The 16,896-nt window shown below is 58.7% G+C and overlaps 2 protein-coding genes across 3 annotated transcripts in view; one reads left to right on the top strand and one right to left on the bottom strand.

Annotated features, from left to right (window-relative positions):
- The first annotated feature begins 840 nt into the window (after positions 1 to 840).
- LOC133628950 (cyclin-dependent kinase 5 activator 1-like) lies at positions 841 to 3,926 on the top strand. The gene is made up of 2 exons (XM_062019263.1): positions 841 to 1,765; positions 2,580 to 3,926. The coding sequence occupies exons 1-2, from the start codon at positions 879 to 881 to the stop codon at positions 2,656 to 2,658; spliced, it is 966 nt and encodes a 321-aa protein (XP_061875247.1). The 5' UTR covers positions 841 to 878; the 3' UTR covers positions 2,659 to 3,926.
- A 257-nt stretch (positions 3,927 to 4,183) lies between these two features.
- LOC133628698 (unconventional myosin-Id) overlaps positions 4,184 to 16,896 on the bottom strand; it is a 109,747-nt gene continuing 97,034 nt past the window's right edge. For both annotated transcript variants that reach the window (XM_062017170.1, XM_062017171.1), the window contains one exon: positions 4,184 to 6,201. In XM_062017170.1, coding sequence (XP_061873154.1) covers positions 6,045 to 6,201 — 157 coding nt within the window. In that variant the 3' untranslated portion in view covers positions 4,184 to 6,044. The remainder of the gene's footprint in view (positions 6,202 to 16,896) is intronic.

The following is a 16,896-nucleotide window of genomic DNA, read 5'->3' as shown; positions in this document are numbered from 1 at the left end:
TGCTGGGCCGCAGCTCACAGTGCTGTTGCTGAGACATGGAGTGCTGGGAAGGATGGGGTTTTGAGCCACAGCATTAAAGGATGGGGGAGCTGTGACCTGGTCCTGGCCCAGCACGTGAGAGTTCTGCCAAATTAATGTTTAGTAGTAGTAGTAGGAGCATAAGTGTGATGGAAGCAGCTGAGGGGATGGGGGTGTTGAGCCTGGAGAAGAGGAGGCTGAGGGGAGCCAGCAGCACTCTCTGACACTCCCTGACAGGAGGCTGCAGGGAGCTGGGGTCAGTCTCTGCTCCACACTAATGAGTGACAGGACAAGAGGAAACGGGCTCAAGTTGTCCCAAGGGAGGTTGAGGCTGGAGCTGAGGCAGAGCTGTTTCCCTGAGAGGGGTGTCAGCCCTGTGCCAGGCTGCCCAGGGAGCTGGGGGAGTGCCCAGCCCTGGAGGGACCCCAGAGCCGTGGGGCTGAGGGCTGAGGGTCAGCGCCGGGCTGGGCAGGGCTGGGGCTGCGGCAGCTTCAGGGGCTTTTCCACGCGAAACGATTCCGTGGTTGTTATTGCGGTGGGAAAGGGGAATCCCACCCGCGCCCCCGAGCGTGCTGTCGCTGAGCGCGGCGCGGTCCGTGCGGGGCCCGGCGGGGGGGGGGGGGGCGTGTCCCGCGCGGGCGCACGTGGCGGCGCGGGGCGGGGCGCGGCGGGGCGCGCGCACTGCGCCGGCGGGAGCGCGCGCGGCGCGGGGCGGGGCGGGGCGGGGCGAGGCGCGGCCGTTGAACGGCGGCGGCGGCGGCGGCGGAGCGGGCAGCGGAGCGCGGGGCCGCGCCGGGGCCGGGGCCGGGGCCGGGGCCGGGGCCGGGGCGGGCGGCGGGGCCCGCCGGGCGGCCGGCGCCATGGGCACGGTGCTGTCGCTGTCGCCGAGCTACCGGAAGGCCCCGCTGTTCGAGGAGGGGGCGGCCACGGTGGGGCACTACACGGCGGTGCAGAACAGCAAGAACGCCAAGGAGAAGGGCCTGAAGCGGCACTCGCTCATCTCGGTGCTGCCCTGGAAGCGCATCGCCGCCGTCTCCGCCAAGAAGAAGAGCTCCAAGAAGGTGCAGCCCAACGGCGGCTACCAGAGCAACGTGACCCACCTCAACAACGAGAACCTGAAGAAGTCCCTGTCGTGCGCCAACCTCGCCACCTTCGCCCCGCCGCCGCCCGCCGCCGCCGCCGCCGCCCTCGCCTCGGCGCAGAAGGTGCCGCCGGCCGCGCCCGCCGCCGCCGCCGCGACCCCGCGCCGGGTGGTGGTGCAGGCGTCCACCAGCGAGCTGCTGCGCTGCCTCGGCGAGTTCCTGTGCCGCCGCTGCTACCGCCTCAAGCACCTCTCGCCCACCGACCCCGTGCTCTGGCTGCGCTCCGTGGACCGCTCGCTGCTGCTGCAGGGCTGGCAGGACCAGGGCTTCATCACGCCCGCCAACGTGGTCTTCCTCTACATGCTGTGCCGGGACGTCATCTCGGCCGAGGTGGCCACCGACCACGAACTGCAGGCAGTGCTGCTCACCTGCCTGTACCTGTCCTACTCCTACATGGGCAACGAGATCTCCTACCCGCTCAAGCCCTTCCTGGTGGAGAGCTGTAAGGAGGCCTTCTGGGACCGCTGCCTCTCCATCATCGACCTCATGAGCCCCAAGATGCTGCAGGTCAACGCCGACCCGCACTACTTCACGCAGGTCTTCGCCGACCTCAAGAAGGAGAGCGGCTCCGAGGAGAAGGGGCGGCTGCTCATCGGCCTCGACCGGTGAGCGCCGGCCGGGCCCCGCCGGGGATGCTCCGGGCGCCGGCCCCGCTCGGCCCGGCCGTGCTCCAGCCAGTCCCCGGGGGAACGGCGGGGCCGCTGCCGCCCCCCTGGGCCCGGCCTTCGGCGGGGAGCGGGGGGGGGGAACGGACACGGAGCGAGGAGGGGAGCGGGGGGGATCGTTCGCCGCCCCGTCGTGCGGGCGCAGGGGCTCCCGCAGCCGAGCGGAGGAGGGGGCGCCCCGAGCCCCGCGTTGCGGAGCGGGACTGGAGCCGCCGTGCGGGGCCGCTCAGCGCATCGCCGAGACAAAGGGCGGGCTGCGGGGGGCGGCGGCGCCGGGGCGAGGGAACGGAGAGGAGGAGAAAGAAACGCGGTAAAGGCTTCCCCGAGGCGGCCGAGCGGGGCCGATCGTTACCGGCGGAGCGGCGGTAACGGGACACAGACGGGGCCCGGCCCCGCTTCCCCCCCCCCCGGGCTCCCCCATCCTCCCTCCCCTTTAATTTATTTTCTTTGGAGAGACTCGAGGTTCCCGAGCGGGGCTGGGTTCTGGGGAATCGCTACTGTCATGGCATCAATGTGAAACGTCTTGTTCCCATCGTGCACTGACCATGAGTGTTGTGTAAAGGACCCCGTGAGTGTGCAAGCGAGGAAGGACTCTACATGCTGCTATCTGAGGACTTTAGAACAACGACAACAACAAAACAAAACCAAGAAACCACAAAAACAAACTCACTAACCTACGGGAGGGGGGGAGAGAAAGAGGAAAAAAGAACCCAAGGACAATCCCTTCTTTATTCTTTCATTGTTGCTTTTGCAGTGGTATGGCGCATGCAAACAGGAGCATTTTGTGTCTTCAGAGCAAAAAACACGGAAAAAGGCAAAAAAAACCACGTTAAAAAACAAAACTGGAGGAGAAAAAAAAAACCTGAATGAGAGAGATGGCTGGGAAAAAAATGTGACAGCCAGAGCTGGCTGGAAAAATGGCACCCAGGGATGATGGCTGGGAGATAACTGCACCCAGGGATGATGGCTGGGAGATGACAGCACCCAGGGATGATGGCTGGGAGATAACAGCATCCAGGGATGATGGCTGGGAGATGACAGCACCCAGGGATGATGGCTGGGAGATGACAGCACCCAGGGATGATGGCTGGGAGATAACTGCACCCAGGGATGATGGCTGGGAGATAACTGCACCCAGGGATGATGGCTGGGAGATGACAGCACCCAGGGATGATGGCTGGGAGATAACAGCATCCAGGGATGATGGCTGGGAGATAACTGCACCCAGGGATGATGGCTGGGAGATGACAGCACCCAGGGATGATGGCTGGGAGATAACTGCACCCAGGGATGATGGCTGGGAGATAACTGCACCCAGGGATGATGGCTGGGAGATGACAGCACCCAGGGATGATGGCTGGGAGATAACTGCACCCAGGGATGATGGCTGGGAGATGACAGCACCCAGGGATGATGGCTGGGAGATACCAGCACCCAGGGATGATGGCTGTATAAAAATGACACCCAGAGCTGGCTGGAAAGTGATACCCAGAGAGGATGGCTGGAAAATAACGACAACCAGAGATGGCTGTAGGACTGCCACCCAGCTGCCTGTAGGATTGCCACCCAGCTGCCTGTAGGATTGCCACCCAGCTGCCTGTAGGATGCCCCGTGCCCAGGATGCGCCGGCAGCGCGGTGCCGCAGCGCTGAGCCCGGCAGGCCCAGGCACCTCCTGCTGCTTCTGGCTTTTAACCATTCTCGATTTTTTCCTCTGTGTGTGTGTTTTTTCTTTCCCCCTCCGTGTGCACAGCTGTGGCTGGGTTCAGGCCCGTGGGGCGTTTCAGAGGGAGGGATGCTGTGGCCGCTGCCCGTGGGACCCCGCTGACACCGTTGTCTGTACAGACCTTTTTCTTTTCCTCTCTCATTTTTTTTAGTGCAATCTCTTCTGTAGCTCTTTGTTGACCAAATTGGTGGGTGTTGTTACTGGATTAATTTATACTCGTCTCACTGTGTGTGTGTGGTGTGTTTGTAGGTGTGTGTGGTGGATAACCCGGCGCCTGTGTCGTGGGGCTCCGTGTGCCTGCCATCTACCCCCCACCCCTTCTTTTTATTTATTTTTGTACTGTGCTGATGAAATAAAACTGCACTGACCATCCATTACCCGGCAGCAGCTCATGGCAGGCTCTTTTCTGCATCTCCCCCCCTCCCCTCCCCTCTCCTTCCCCTCCCCTGGGGAAATTGGCTTTGCTGCTGCGGGCTTTAAGGCCTCGGGGTCAGCCCCGGGCTCGGAGGGCTGCAGGGCTGGGGAGGAGCCTCCCAGCAGCCTGGGGTGACACACGGGGTGCTGGGGATGCCCAGCTCCCCTTCCCATCCCTGCATCGTGTTCCCGGGGCAGAAAGGGGCAGCAGCACCGTGGATGCAGCTCCTGGGGGGTTGTTTATTGCGGTGAAGGATGGAAACCAGAGCCCAGGTGCAGCATAGTAGAGGGATTGTTTGATTTACTGCTTTTTTACACGTTAAAATACCGGCAATTCAACCCCCCCAGAGGTTCATTGCAGCATTGGATCATTGCAGCAGCATTGCCCCAGGCTGAAGAGCAAAACCCCATTCAGGGCTAGTTAATTTATGGGAATAACCAGGAATATATACTTTATATATCTCTATATATCTCTCTCTCTATAAAACCAGAACAGGAACAGCTACATTTCATAAAGACACATCTCATCACCTCCAATGTTGCCATCTCGTAGGTTGGACCTGCCCTGCACTTGCTCGCAGGGCCCACGGAGCTCCTGCTGCTGCCTGGCTGCAGGTCGCTGCTCCTGGGGCAGGGCTGGCCAAGGAGGTGCAGAAAGCGAGGAGTGCAAGGAGAAAGGCACAGCAGCAGCCGGGTTTCTGCCTTCTGGAGCTTTCCTGGGAGGAGGCAGACGCGGGCTGGGCTGTCCCGAGGCACTGGCGGCGAGGAGCTGGTGCTGGGGGCTACAGGAGGAGGTGCAGGGGCCTCGCTGGTCCTGAGCCGCTCGTGGGAGGTGCTTGACAAGGTGAGGAGCCCTTGGTGTGGCTGGGCTGGGGTGGTGGGTGACTTGGCCAGGAGCTGGAGGAGCTGCTTCCTGAGGATGTGGGTTGGACCTGACGAGCAGAGCTCTCTGTGCAGGATCCCCCCATGCAGGATCCCTCCACACTCTGGGGCTTGGTGTGGCACAGTCCCTGTGTCCGTGGCTTTGGGAAACCCTCCCCTGCAGGCTGGCAGGTGAGAAGCCCTTTCCAGGCTTCCCAGTTCTTCCCATGCTCATCAAAGCTGCGCTCCCTGGGCTGGAGGTGGGTGATTCCTAGGCTGGGCTCCCCCCACCAGCCCTGCTGCAGATCCTGACCTGACCAGCAGTGCCAGGACTCAGCACACACAGCCCCACGATGCAGCAGAAATGAAGAGCTCCTTAGTCTGTGGAGCCCTCTTGCAAACACCCAGCTCCAGCTTGGCTGGGTTTGGGTGCCACTGGAGAAGCCACGGTGCCACCCGTGGAGGGTGGAGGGAGGGATGGAGAGAGGGGCATGGATGGATGTGCCCAGAGGTTCAGTGTGAAGCCAAAGAGCTGCAGCCTCAGCCCCCAGCACCGGGGCTCAGCATTCAGCCACTTGGTCTGAACAGGACCACTGGCTTTTCAGGTCATTGGAGAGGGTAATTAAGGCAGAATGCTGCAGGATTAAAGGCATAAAAGCTCTGCACTGTCCCACTCTCCGTTCTGGCAGTGGGCCTGCCCCCAGCCCGGGGCTCTCAGTGGCTTCCTGAGCTCAGGCAGCGGCCGGGGCTGTGTTCCCCGCTGGCGTGTGCTGGGCGGTGGAAGGTGCAGGCTCAGCCCCTCCAGCCCCCACCTCGCCGGGGCTGGGGCTTGCAGCACGGGGCTCCCTGAGCCCAGGATCTTTGGTTCCTCAGCTGGAGGCTGCAGAATCTTGCAAAAAACAAAGGATACGCGAGATCTAACCCCAGGAGGGATCAGCAGAGGGTGTGAGAGCTGGCCGTGGGCAACGGGGGAAAGGGTGCAGGTGCCTATAGATGCACCTTCGGACCAGAAGCACTGCCCTGCTGCTCTGGCCCGTTCTGTGAGATGGATGCAGCTCACCGGCCGTTTTTAAGCCTTCACGTGGCGATCAAGCCCTCTCCGAGCCCGGGCTTTGTTCCACCTTTAGCGGCCGGTGCCCCAGTCCCAGCCGAGCGTGTCCGAGCGCATCCCGCGGCGGGCCGGGGGCAGCGGCAGCCCCCGCTCGTGTCTCCTGCCCCCGTTAATGCCCCGGCACGCAGAGCACGAAGCCCGAGCGGTGCTTGGTGAAGTCCGGCTGCGCCTGGCTGCTGCTGGTCTCCACGGCCACGGTGCATTTCCTCCCGTGCAGGCTGCAGGGCACCGGGTGCGCCACGCTCACGCGCAGGGGACGCCTCTCGCTGCCGGCAAAGGGAGGAGCGGGGTCAGGGGCGAGGGGCTGCCCGGGGGGCTGGGGGCTGGGGACGCCCCCAAACCTCAGCCCTCTGCCCCACCTGGAGGTGTCCCACGCAGGGAGATGTGTCCCCGTGGCTCTTGGTGGCCTCGGCTAATGGGTCTGATGCTGACAGCCCCTGCTCAGAGCTCAGGGACTGGAGGCCCAGCATGGAACAGCCAGCAGAAGCACAGGCAGGGCTGCTGGGTTTAGCACTTCCCGCTCCAGGCAGACAGGCTCAGACAAAAGCTTGCCCCTGCAAAACGTGCCCCAGCTTTTTGACCCTTAAACCCAGCTTTGGTGCTAGAAGTGACTCTCGGGAGTCTCTGGCACCCAAACGGGGTTTGCCTGGGCTCTTTGGGTCACCCACAGCATGGCCAGAGGGATGCTCATCCCTGCTCTGGGGTGTCCCCTCTGCAAGGGGGGACTAGATCACAGACTTCTCCTTGTACCATAAGCAGAGGAAAGGCTGCAGGACCTGGGGCTGTTCAGCATGGGGAAGAGAAGGCTGAGAGGGGACCCATCAAGGCTGATCAATCCCTAAAGGTGGGTGTCAGAGCCTGGGGCCAGTGTTTGGTGTGTGGTGGCCAGTACCAGGACAAAGGGTGATGGGCACAGGCTGGCACACAGGCAGTGCCACTGGCACAGGAGAAGCTCCTTTGGTGCTGAGGTGAGGGAGCCCAGGCTGCCCAGGGAGGGTGTGGAGGCTCCTCAGGAGGTTCCCAACCCCACCTGGACACGTTCCTGTGCCCCCTGAGCCAGGGGAAGCTGCTGGAGCAGGGCTGGGGCTGGAGCAGCTCTGCAGGGCCCTTCCAGCACTGTGGGACTGTGTGAAATCACAGCTGCTCCCCAGGGCTGGGGATGAGAGGATATAGATAAAATGTGGCCAAGTTGCTGCACAAGCTCCAGCCAGGAGCCCTTTGCAGTGAAGAGCAGGTGAAGTGCATCAGGAGAGGGGATCTGTAGGAGAAGCACCTGCAGCAGCTCCAGCCACTCCCTCTGGGGAAGCAGGAGGAGACACTCCAGGCCTTGGCCTCTGGGAATCTGTCCTGGGACCTCACTTGCACTTCAGATTCCTCAGTTTGCAGCATTTCTCAGCATCACCCTGAGCAGCTGAAAGACCCAGTAGCCTCAGCTCCCCCCCTCCCTGTGCTCTGCATCTCTGTTCTGCTGCACTTAGCTCCCAGAGCCCAGCCCTTGAGCCACTGTCACAGCATTTCCCCCCAGGTCCTTCCCACAGCACAGACTGTTTTGCTTCATCAACAGATTGTTTTGTGTCACACTTTGATGCAGCTTCTGAATGAGGAAGGTGCTCAGGGCTCCCAGCCCAGGAGCTGTTTGGTTGGAGGGGCCCTGGCAGGGCAGCAGCACACAAAGCCCTCACGTTGTCCCAGGTATTTAGTGCTGCTTTACTCTTGCCTCAGTGAGTTGAGGCTCAAATCCCTGCTTAGTTTGCTATTTTTACCAGGTCTTAAGAGAAGGAGCCCCAGGCGTGGAGGAGCCTCTGGGAGATCCCTGCCATCACGTGCCTGCAGAGCAGCTTCAGCGTGTCTGTGAAGTGCTAATGACCTCCCTCCTCTCCAGCATCAGTTATAGGTATGAAGACAGAGAGCTTGGTGCAGTTAATGGTCAAACCCTGCTGACCCTTCTGCACAGGGATGAGGAGCCCAAAGCAGGGGAGAGGAATGTCATTGACCTGCACTTTGACCACAGGCAGGAGCCAGCCTGGGAATCAGAAGGAAATCAGGTCATTGATGCATTTTGAGCCCTGTGGCTGTGAGACCGTGACTCATTCACCCTTGGTCACATGTTGCTTCTCCTCACGTGAGAAGAGGTTTCAGCTTCTGGGGGGGCACAGGACAGCTCTTGAGTGGCATCCAAGAGCAGCCCCCAGAGGGATCTGCAGTACTGCACTGGCACAGTGAGATTCTGCCAAGTGGCACAGCCAGGGGGACGCTTCCCCCAGGCAGAGTCTGAGCTGCAGATGGTCCAGTGGAAATCCAACAAAGTCCTTCAGAGACAAGGGCAACACCGAGTGAAAATACCCTCTGGGGATCACTGGTGCTCTGCAGGACCCTGATGGCAGCAGCAGCAGGGAGACAAGTCCCACTTCCACTCAGAGCTGGGCTAAAAGCTGACTTTCCCTGCATGATCCCACCCTGGCACTTGGCTCTTCCACCTCCTCATCTGAGGAACACCACTCAGCTGGGGGAAGGTCCTTGGGGTGAAATGAAGGTGGCACAGAGTTTGCACTAGTTAATTCACTGCTTAATTTCAGGCCTGGACACACACCTCCCTTCACCCTCCATGCTTTCATTCCTTAAGTACCTCAATGGTTCCTGCTATGTAATGAACCTGTGTGGATTACTTAGGAACATCTTCTGGCCTCCTGACAATTTGAAGGACCAAATGAGTCCTTTGCAGATGATCTCACTCAGTATCTGTTCATATTAACATTCAATGTTAACAGACATCACCACTTTGTGTCCTCTGTTCATTTATCAACATTCATTTGTATATATTCCTATTTATTAGTAGGAGAGGCAGAAAACCTTGTGATTTAAGGACTCCAGGGCAGAACTGAATGTGTTTCTGAGCCTTCTGCAGCTGAAGACACACGGTGCAGAGGGCTAAGTGACATGCCCCAGGTCCCACAAACCAGCACCAGAATGAAAACCCAAACCCAAGTGCTCTGTCAAGACGTTTAACCTGCCTGCCCAGGGAGTGTGGAGTCTCCTTGGGAGGTTCCCAAAGCCTCCTGGACACATTCCTGTGCCCCCTGAGCGAGGGGAACCTTGTCCTGAGCATCTCTGGAAAGCTGGTGTGAGCTGCTGAGACAGCCAGGGAAGGGCTGGCAAAAGGGGAAGCAGCAGAGGAGAGATGAGTCCCAGTGGGAGCAGAACACTGGCCTGTGAAATGGGAGAGTCTGGGCTGAGCATTTAATGTGGGAGCTGAGGGAAAACACGAGGCAAGTGGCACAGAAATGGCACCAGATGTCTGTCAGAGCCACTGAGCACAAACAAACGTGGCCAGGGAGTGTGGGGAGAGAAATGGTGGAGGGGAAGAGTGCAGAAAGGGCAGAGGGAGTTTTGGTGAAGACAGAGGTGCAAGAGGAGAACCTGAAAGGAATGTTCAGCAGGTGATGCTTGAGAGCAGCCCCAGCTCACCTGGGGCCCTGGTGAGGTGTGAAAATGCAGCAGAGCCCAGAGATGAGACTCTTCATGTCTCCCTGAGCTCTGTGAGGCAGCCCCAGGAACAGCAGCTGACCCCGACTGGCCAGTGCAGCCATGGAGCAGCCATGGAGCTCTTCTTAGGGAGCCAAATTTGGGTAGAAGAGGGCAAAGCTGAGTCCAGCAAGTGCCTGATTTTCCTGGCAACAAAGCAGAGGGATTGGAGTGAGGCTGAGCACGCCATGCAGTGTGAAACCAAGGCTCAGCAGGGACAAACCTAACGGGATGGATTCCTGAGAGCACTTGAACATCCAATCCTTGCAGAGTCTAGATGGAAGGCTCGTGCTGGAAAGGCACAGCATCACTGTGCACCACCTGGGGAAGGCTTCAGGAGAGCCTGCAGCTGCAAACAGGCTGTGAGGAAGCACTGGGAGCTGCAGAACTGTTACAGGGTGCAGAGGTCGGTGCTGCAGCCTCCGAGGGGCTCAGCCCTGACAGTAACACACAGATGGAGGCAGCCTATAAAACACAAACCAAAACAGCAGCAGCTACGTCCTGCACGAAGGAAATATGTAAGCAGCAGCAGAGAGAGAAACCAAAGAGGTCTAAAAAAAGGCAGCTTTCAAGGCTCTGCTTCCTACTGACAACCAGAGACCGAAGTGATGCTGGGCAGCAGAGGCTGGGGCCCTGCGCTCTCCCGGCTATAAACGGGGACACAAACCGAGCTGGGTCTGCAACAACACTGGCTGGGGCACAGGTAATAAACACTGAGCTAGCTGAGCCACAGCTGTGTTGTTCTGAGGAGAGATAAGTGTGTGGGGCACGGGATATATCTCATCTGAGCAGCCGTGGCTTTCTGCAGCCTGCAGACAATGATACTGGGGGCACTGGGGCTGCAGGGGAAGGTGACAGCTCTCACTGGGAGAACTAAAGCCACAATGGAGACCAAAAGCAGGAACATCCAGGCTCTCAACGTGTGCAAAGGTGAAACTGCACTGAAAAAGCTCAGGTGTGCAGTCTGTGTCACCTCAGGTGTGAGCTCTCAGCTGTGCCACAGACACCGGGGCTGTCCCAGCTTCATCTGCTCTGCTGCTGCCTCTTGGGTGCTGGGTCCCCCTTCCACAGGAGATTTACACACCTAGAGCATAAACTTCCCTAAACAAGACTCTGGTGACAGCATCACCCCTGTGACTCCTGACACTTCATCCCTCTTTGTATCAGAGGGAGAAAACACCTTCTCCCACCCTGGCTTGTGTCTCTCTGGGAGGCCACAATCCTGTGTATGTGAGAGAATCATTGCACAGCCTCTTTGCCTCCAGGCACTGACTGCAGGGCTGTCAGCAGGGAATCACAGAACCATTCTGGTTGGCAAAGCCCTTGAAGCTGCTGCAGTGCCAGCCCTGCCCTCACCCTGCCCAGCCCAGCACTGACCCACAGCCCCCAGCACCTCTGGGATCCCTCCAGGGCTGGGCACTCCCCCAGCTCCCTGGGCAGCCTGGCACAGGGGCTGACACCCCTCTCAGGGAAACAGTTCTGCCTCAGCTCCAATCTCACCTTCACCTGGGGCAACTTGAGCCTCTTTCCTCTTGTTCTTCATTACTGGGGAGCAGAGCCTGATCCCCAGCTCCTGCAGCCTCCTGTAAGGAGCTGCAGAGAGGGCTCCTGTCTTCCTTCAGCCTCCTCTCCTCCAGGCTCAACACCCCCATTCCCTCAGCTGTTCCTCATCATTGAATGGCTTCAGCTGGCAGAGACCTTTCAGCCCATGGCATGCAGCCTCTGTCCCAGCCCTATCCACCACCAGCCCATTGCCCTCAGTGCAACACCCACCCGGCTCTGAAACACCCCCAGGGATGGTGACTCCACCTGACCTGTGCTCCAGCCCCTTCCCCAGCTCAGGTGCCAGGCTCTGGCCACGCTGCTGCACTGCAGAGGAAATGCAGCAGCCCCTTTGCAGTGCTGGCCTGAAGCTGCAGCTGGCAGCATCCTCATGCCACAGCTGTTACCAACACCGGGGCGCAGAGGTTACCCCGGGCTGGGGTTTGGGAGCAGCTGCATGAGCAGGGGATGGAGCCACACGTGCTGTGGGACTCTCACACGCAGCACAGCGTCACAACAACATCCTAAACCGCAGCAGCTTTCAAAACCTGCCTTGTGCCACCCGCTCTGAGGTCTGGCAGGGCGGATGTTTGCTCAGGCTGCTCCTCGCCTGGCACACACACGGGCTGGTTGGTGCTGCACAGCCCCTCTGCAGCTCTGGCACACACAGACACGGATCAAAGCTATGGAAAAGAGAGACTAGAGAGTCAGGCGTGACAAGAGGAGGTGTGGAGTCAGCACTTCAGGCACTTCCCCTCAGCCATAATCCACATCCCATCTTGTTTGCACACTTGGGCTGTTAATGAATCCCCTCCCTCCCCCCAGCCTGGCCGGGAACAGCAAGGCTCAGGCAGCACTGAGCTGGCTGGGAGGCATCAGGCTCCTGCACCCACTGCTGATGCTCCTCGAGTTCTGCTCCTCTTGCAGCTCACAATTCACCTATTTGCTCCAAACAGAGGAGTCTGTCTCTGTTCTTGCTCCCCTCATGCCTGATGGAACTCCTCCCTGGCAGAGCACTGGCTGCTCACTGGTTTTCTGGGTGGGAAACCTGTGTTCACTCTATGAGGGGATCCCAGCAACAAAGCAGCTGGGCAGGGTGAGGGCAGGGCTTTTCCACACAGGCTGGCTCTGTGGTGCCATGGCAGTGCCTCGGTGTGGTGGCTGTGCCCGGGCCCTGGCTGCCTGCCCACCCTGCAGCCCGTGGAGCGCTGGCAGACAGCTCAGCTCTGCACACACAGCACTGCTGAGCTCCCTGCAGCCAGAGCTGGGGGTTCTGGGCTGGGGAGCATCCCCTGGCCCCGCTCACACCGTGTGACAGCCCCTGTGTGTGCAGGGAGGGATGCACAGGGGCTGCTTTAGCACCAGCTCTGTCGCCATAGCAACCTGGGTATTCATCAGCCCATCTGATGCTTCATTGGTGCCAGCCAACCAGGGGCTGCTGCAGAGCCCCCAGAGCTGGGCTCACTCCGTGCCCCCCAGATAACCCCCAGAGAAGCTCCTTCTGCATCACTTCCCCTCCCAGGGGCTTTGGGAGCGTGCTGGGGACAGCCCTGCTCAGCAGAACCCGGGCACACAGGGCTCTCAGGCAGGATGTCACCCTGACCTACTTACTGCAGGACAAGGTGACATCATGTTAAACTGCCAGTGGCCCTCTGGCCCCCTCTGTCTGGCAGCAACGCTGAACTAACCTGACCCCAAAGGCAGATGTGGGACAAGGGCCACGTCCCTCTGGCTGTGGGAATAACCTTGCTGTGTGGCAGCAGAGATGCCTCCCCTCCTCACTCCTCTGCCCTGGGACAGCTGTGCCTCATCCTGCCTCTCTGTTTCCAGACCTGCTCTGAAAACCTACATTCTCCTCCTCTCCTAATAGAAATGAGCTCAGGCTTCAGGGGACAGAGAAACTCCATCAAAGCAGAGGGTTCGTTGTGCTGCAGCCCCCTGCAGGGCTTCTCCCGGGGAGGAGCAGTGCTTCTGCTCACCCTCCCTGTGTGAGGCAAGGCTCTTACCACATTGTGCCCAACCAAGGGTCCCACTTCCACAGGCAGCCACTTGCCCCAGCGATTCAGGCAGCAGGACTGTTGTGGAGGGAGGGGGTGTGACGAGCTTTTGAGTCTTGCTGAGGTCTCCCCTCCTGGTAAACAAACAGACCTCTCTCTAAGGCCAAAAGACAGATCAGCTGAACACAGGGTTTTCCCCTGTGGCAGCAGGGCCAGTGCAGGCAGTTCCCAGCACGCAGCAGTGTGGGGCAAGGCAGGGCAGTCACCAGGCTGAGGGTGACAGACAGGGAAGGGGAAGCGACTCAGAGTGACTCAGGGCACGGACTCCATTGCTCCATCACCACTGCAAGCTTGAGCTTCTAACCAACTTCCCTCTTATTTCCTGGGCCAGGAGCACACCCAGGGCCTTCTGGAGGGGCCTGAAGAGATAAAGCAAGTAGGCAGGGCTTGAAAAGTATGAGGGATGCTCAGGAGGTCAGAGGGAAGGTGGGGAGCAGAAAAAGCCCTCAGGGAGAGGCTGGAGTCTTAGGAACCAGTAGCCAGACCACAGAGTGACTCACTGTGCTTGGCTTTGGCTGCCAACAGCCCCATGGGCCACCAGCAGAGTCCCAGAGGTCGATGGTGCTTGAAGAACAATGTCTGAGCAGCATTAGAACCATTCTCAGGGTGCTGCTGCATCTCCTCTGCTCCCAACTTCCCCAGCAACGAGCAAACCTGGGCTCTGCTGCCCAGCACAGGGTGGCCAAAGGATGGGGATGCTGGGCACTAAGGGGGATCTAAATGGCAGGCAGGAAGGAAGAGCCTGGTTGGACTGTGCAGGGCTGTTCCTGTAACGTGGGGAGAACACCCTCCCCTGCCTCAAAACTCCCAGCACACCAAAGCATCCATGTGGAGAAGCCCAGCCAGAGCCAGCCCTCACAGCCCTCACAGCAGCTCTGGGGCAGCACTGCAGCACCCCAGAGAACCACTCTGGGCCTCACCCCATTTCAGGCACGATGGCAGTCACTGCTGGAAGCCTCAGAGTGAATCAGGCTCGAGGACAAGAAGCCAGGGGAGAACAAACCATGAGGTGGTTCTGTCAGACACATTCTCCTCCCATTTACATCCTTCTGGGTCAGGCCACACAGCCCTTCCCACAGCACACAGGACCAGGCAGGTGGTTTAAAGGAGCAATGGAATTCTGGACTCCTAATGTCCTGTGCAAGGACCAGGAGCAGTCACATCAGCCTAAAACAACGTGACAGCCAACCTGCCAGGAGCTTGGTGTCAGCCACAGGCACTCCCTGCAACAAAGAACCCACCTCAAAGCCAGCACCCAGTGACTAATGAGTGAATGCAGCCTGTTTCAAGCCAGATGATTCCTAAAAGCACCAGGGATGTTCTCAGCATTTAGGCTGCACCAAGAGATCATTTCTCATGTGATGGCAAAAGCAAGGGCAGGGTTTTAAGTGGCTCTGGTGTGCTCAGGCAGCTTGGGCAGACAATTTGGCCTTTTCTCATCTCAGGAGCGTTTGCAGAGTGGTCTTGGTATCACTTCTGCAAAGGAAAGGGCTCTGAAGCTGCAATCCCAGCATAAAGAAGCTGGCACTTCTGCTTCCCTTTGTTCTCTTGCCTTTATTCACTGCTCCATTAGCACAATGCACATCGGCAGGGGAAGAGGCAACTGCCTGTGAAGAGAGACAGCTACATCTTAGTTCAAACCCTGACCTATTTCTGCTCTGCCTAACTTATTCAACAACAAGTTTGAATTTGCAGAAACAGCTGAAATAACTGTGTTGGATCATGTGAAAAAAGATGCTGGCTGCTTGTGGCAAAGGCAGCACCAAAAGCAGGTGCAGCCACAACAAGCTTGTTGCTGAGAGAAATTCAGAGGGTGGAGGGAAAAGCAGGTTGGCAGGCTCATGCCCAGCCCATGCAGCATTTGCACTTCCACTGCAACAAGTCACTTTCCTGTGGGGGTCTCAGTGGCTGACAACACCCCTGGGAGCACAACGGGGATGCTGCAGGGGCTTTGTGCCCCTTCCCGAGGCCGTGCACCATCCTGCAGCCCCACAGCCTGCTCAGCACACTGGCTCACCTGCCTGCAGACATCCCTGAGCCACCTCAGGAGCCCACCACTGAGGCCAGGCCCGGGGAAGGGGTGGGAGCTGGCTGGGAGGGCTGGGCAGCAATGAAAAGGGCTCTGTTCCTCAGCAGGCTTTGGAGCACAGACACGTTACTAGGCACAGCAAAGCACTCTCAATGCCTGTCTGGCACGGTTTGCCTTCTCAGCTGCAAAGAACCCATCCCTCTTCCTGCAGCCAGGCTTTGCCTTCAGCCCTGTTCCAGAGCCTCTGCCCTGCCCAGCCCTCACCTGCGCCCAGCTCCAAAGGCTGTGACCCCAGCAGCCTCAGCATCACACCACACGGCTCAGAACCCTCTGTGGATCCAGCCCTCCCTCCTGGGGGTTCTGCAGATGGAGCTGCTGACCCACAGGCTTTTACAGCCCCAGAGCAGTCTCTCCATGTGCAGGCACCTTTGGCAGAAGGGAGTTATTCCCAGAATAAGCCCTGGCACGGTGTCTCTTCCAGGCTCAGAGGGATGCTCATCACCTCCCAGGGCCATCCCCCAGCCACATCCAATGCCATTTGGAGGTACTTACTGTTATCATCTCCATCTTTTAGGAGGCAGAAGCATCAATATTTTATGCTTCTGCATTTCAGGGTCTGTGTTAGCAGAAATCAGCAGCTTTACACGTGGCACCGAGACATTTGGTACATCAACCAAAAGCCTGCAGAGCCGAAGCCATTAACAAATCAAATGTCTATGGCTCAAGCAGCCAGCATTAATTTATTTTGCTGCAGTCATTCCAGCTGAGAAAAATATCTTCCCCCATCCCAGTTTTTAATCAGCTTCCAGCCTCCTCTGGGCTCACCAGAGTTAAACCCTTCACATTGCTCCCCGTGAGAGACTGAAACAGAGCTGGGAATGTAGGAAAATGATTGGGAAGCACATGCTGCCACTGGTAACAGATTAGCCCTTTGTTCCAAGGCTATCACATCATTTCAAGAGGCTTCCTCTATGTTTTCTGAAGAGCCATTGCAGTGACAAGATAAGATGCCACCACTGTGAAATCATCTCTGGGAAAAGCATCCTTGCAGTGGTGTGGCAGTGCCTGCCCTGCTCGCTGCAGAGCTGCACAGCAGTCCCTCCTCTGTCTGACACTCTGCACTCCCAAACACCTTCTGCTAACTTCCCAGCCCAGGAACATTCTCCCACTGCAGCTGAGGATCTTGGCTGTTCACAACAGGGCTTTTGGGTTGCAGTGACAGAGGGAGTCCAAGAGGGGTTTTGCCTAATAAAAAGAGTCACTTTGCAGAACAGAGCTGCTCTGTCTCATGATTCTCCCTTCCTGTCTGCAGGGGAATGAACTGCTCTTCTTCCCCTTTGCAGTCCCTGAGCTTCTCTTTTCTAGCTCCCACAGCTCCATACACACACCACACCAGTAGGAAAACAGCTGACAACATCTGGAGCATCTGCTAATAGAACAGGATGGAAGGGGCAGTGCCAGAATGATCCAGCAGTCAGACCTCATCATGTGTGAGCCCTGGAAAGGGGTTCCACACAAAGGTAAGGACCCAAGGTGAAAGGGCAGAGGATCAGCAGGAGGGAGTGGGAGGCAGAGCCCTTGTCTGAAGTGCTGATGCTCTCCCTGGCTGCCTCTGCCTCGGCACTGATCCTGCCCTTGTCAGGCCACGTGCTGTGCACCAGTGGCGCTGCCCCAGCAATCTGCTGGATCACTGGGTGAACTGCCCCAGCCAGTGACTAAGTTAGATGTGAGAAGGAGCCTGCCTGCCCCTGAGTCCTCCTCAAGCCAGGCAGGTGTCTGTGGGGCTGAAATGCTGCCACGGCCGCGCAGAG

The sequence above is a fragment of the Colius striatus genome, chromosome Z (assembly GCF_028858725.1).
Source record: "Colius striatus isolate bColStr4 chromosome Z, bColStr4.1.hap1, whole genome shotgun sequence".
Lineage (NCBI taxonomy): Eukaryota > Metazoa > Chordata > Aves > Coliiformes > Coliidae > Colius > Colius striatus.
This window is presented reverse-complemented; position numbering and strand designations above follow the sequence as displayed.

Bases quoted from the DNA above. Each gene is read 5' to 3' on its own strand.
- LOC133628950 (XM_062019263.1), top strand. From the start codon at position 879: ATGGGCACGGTGCTGTCGCTGTCGCCGAGCTACCGGAAGGCCCCGCTG. The intron at 1,766-2,579 runs GTGAGCGCCGGC...TTGCTTTTGCAG, and splicing joins CTGCTCATCGGCCTCGACCG to TGGTATGGCGCATGCAAACA.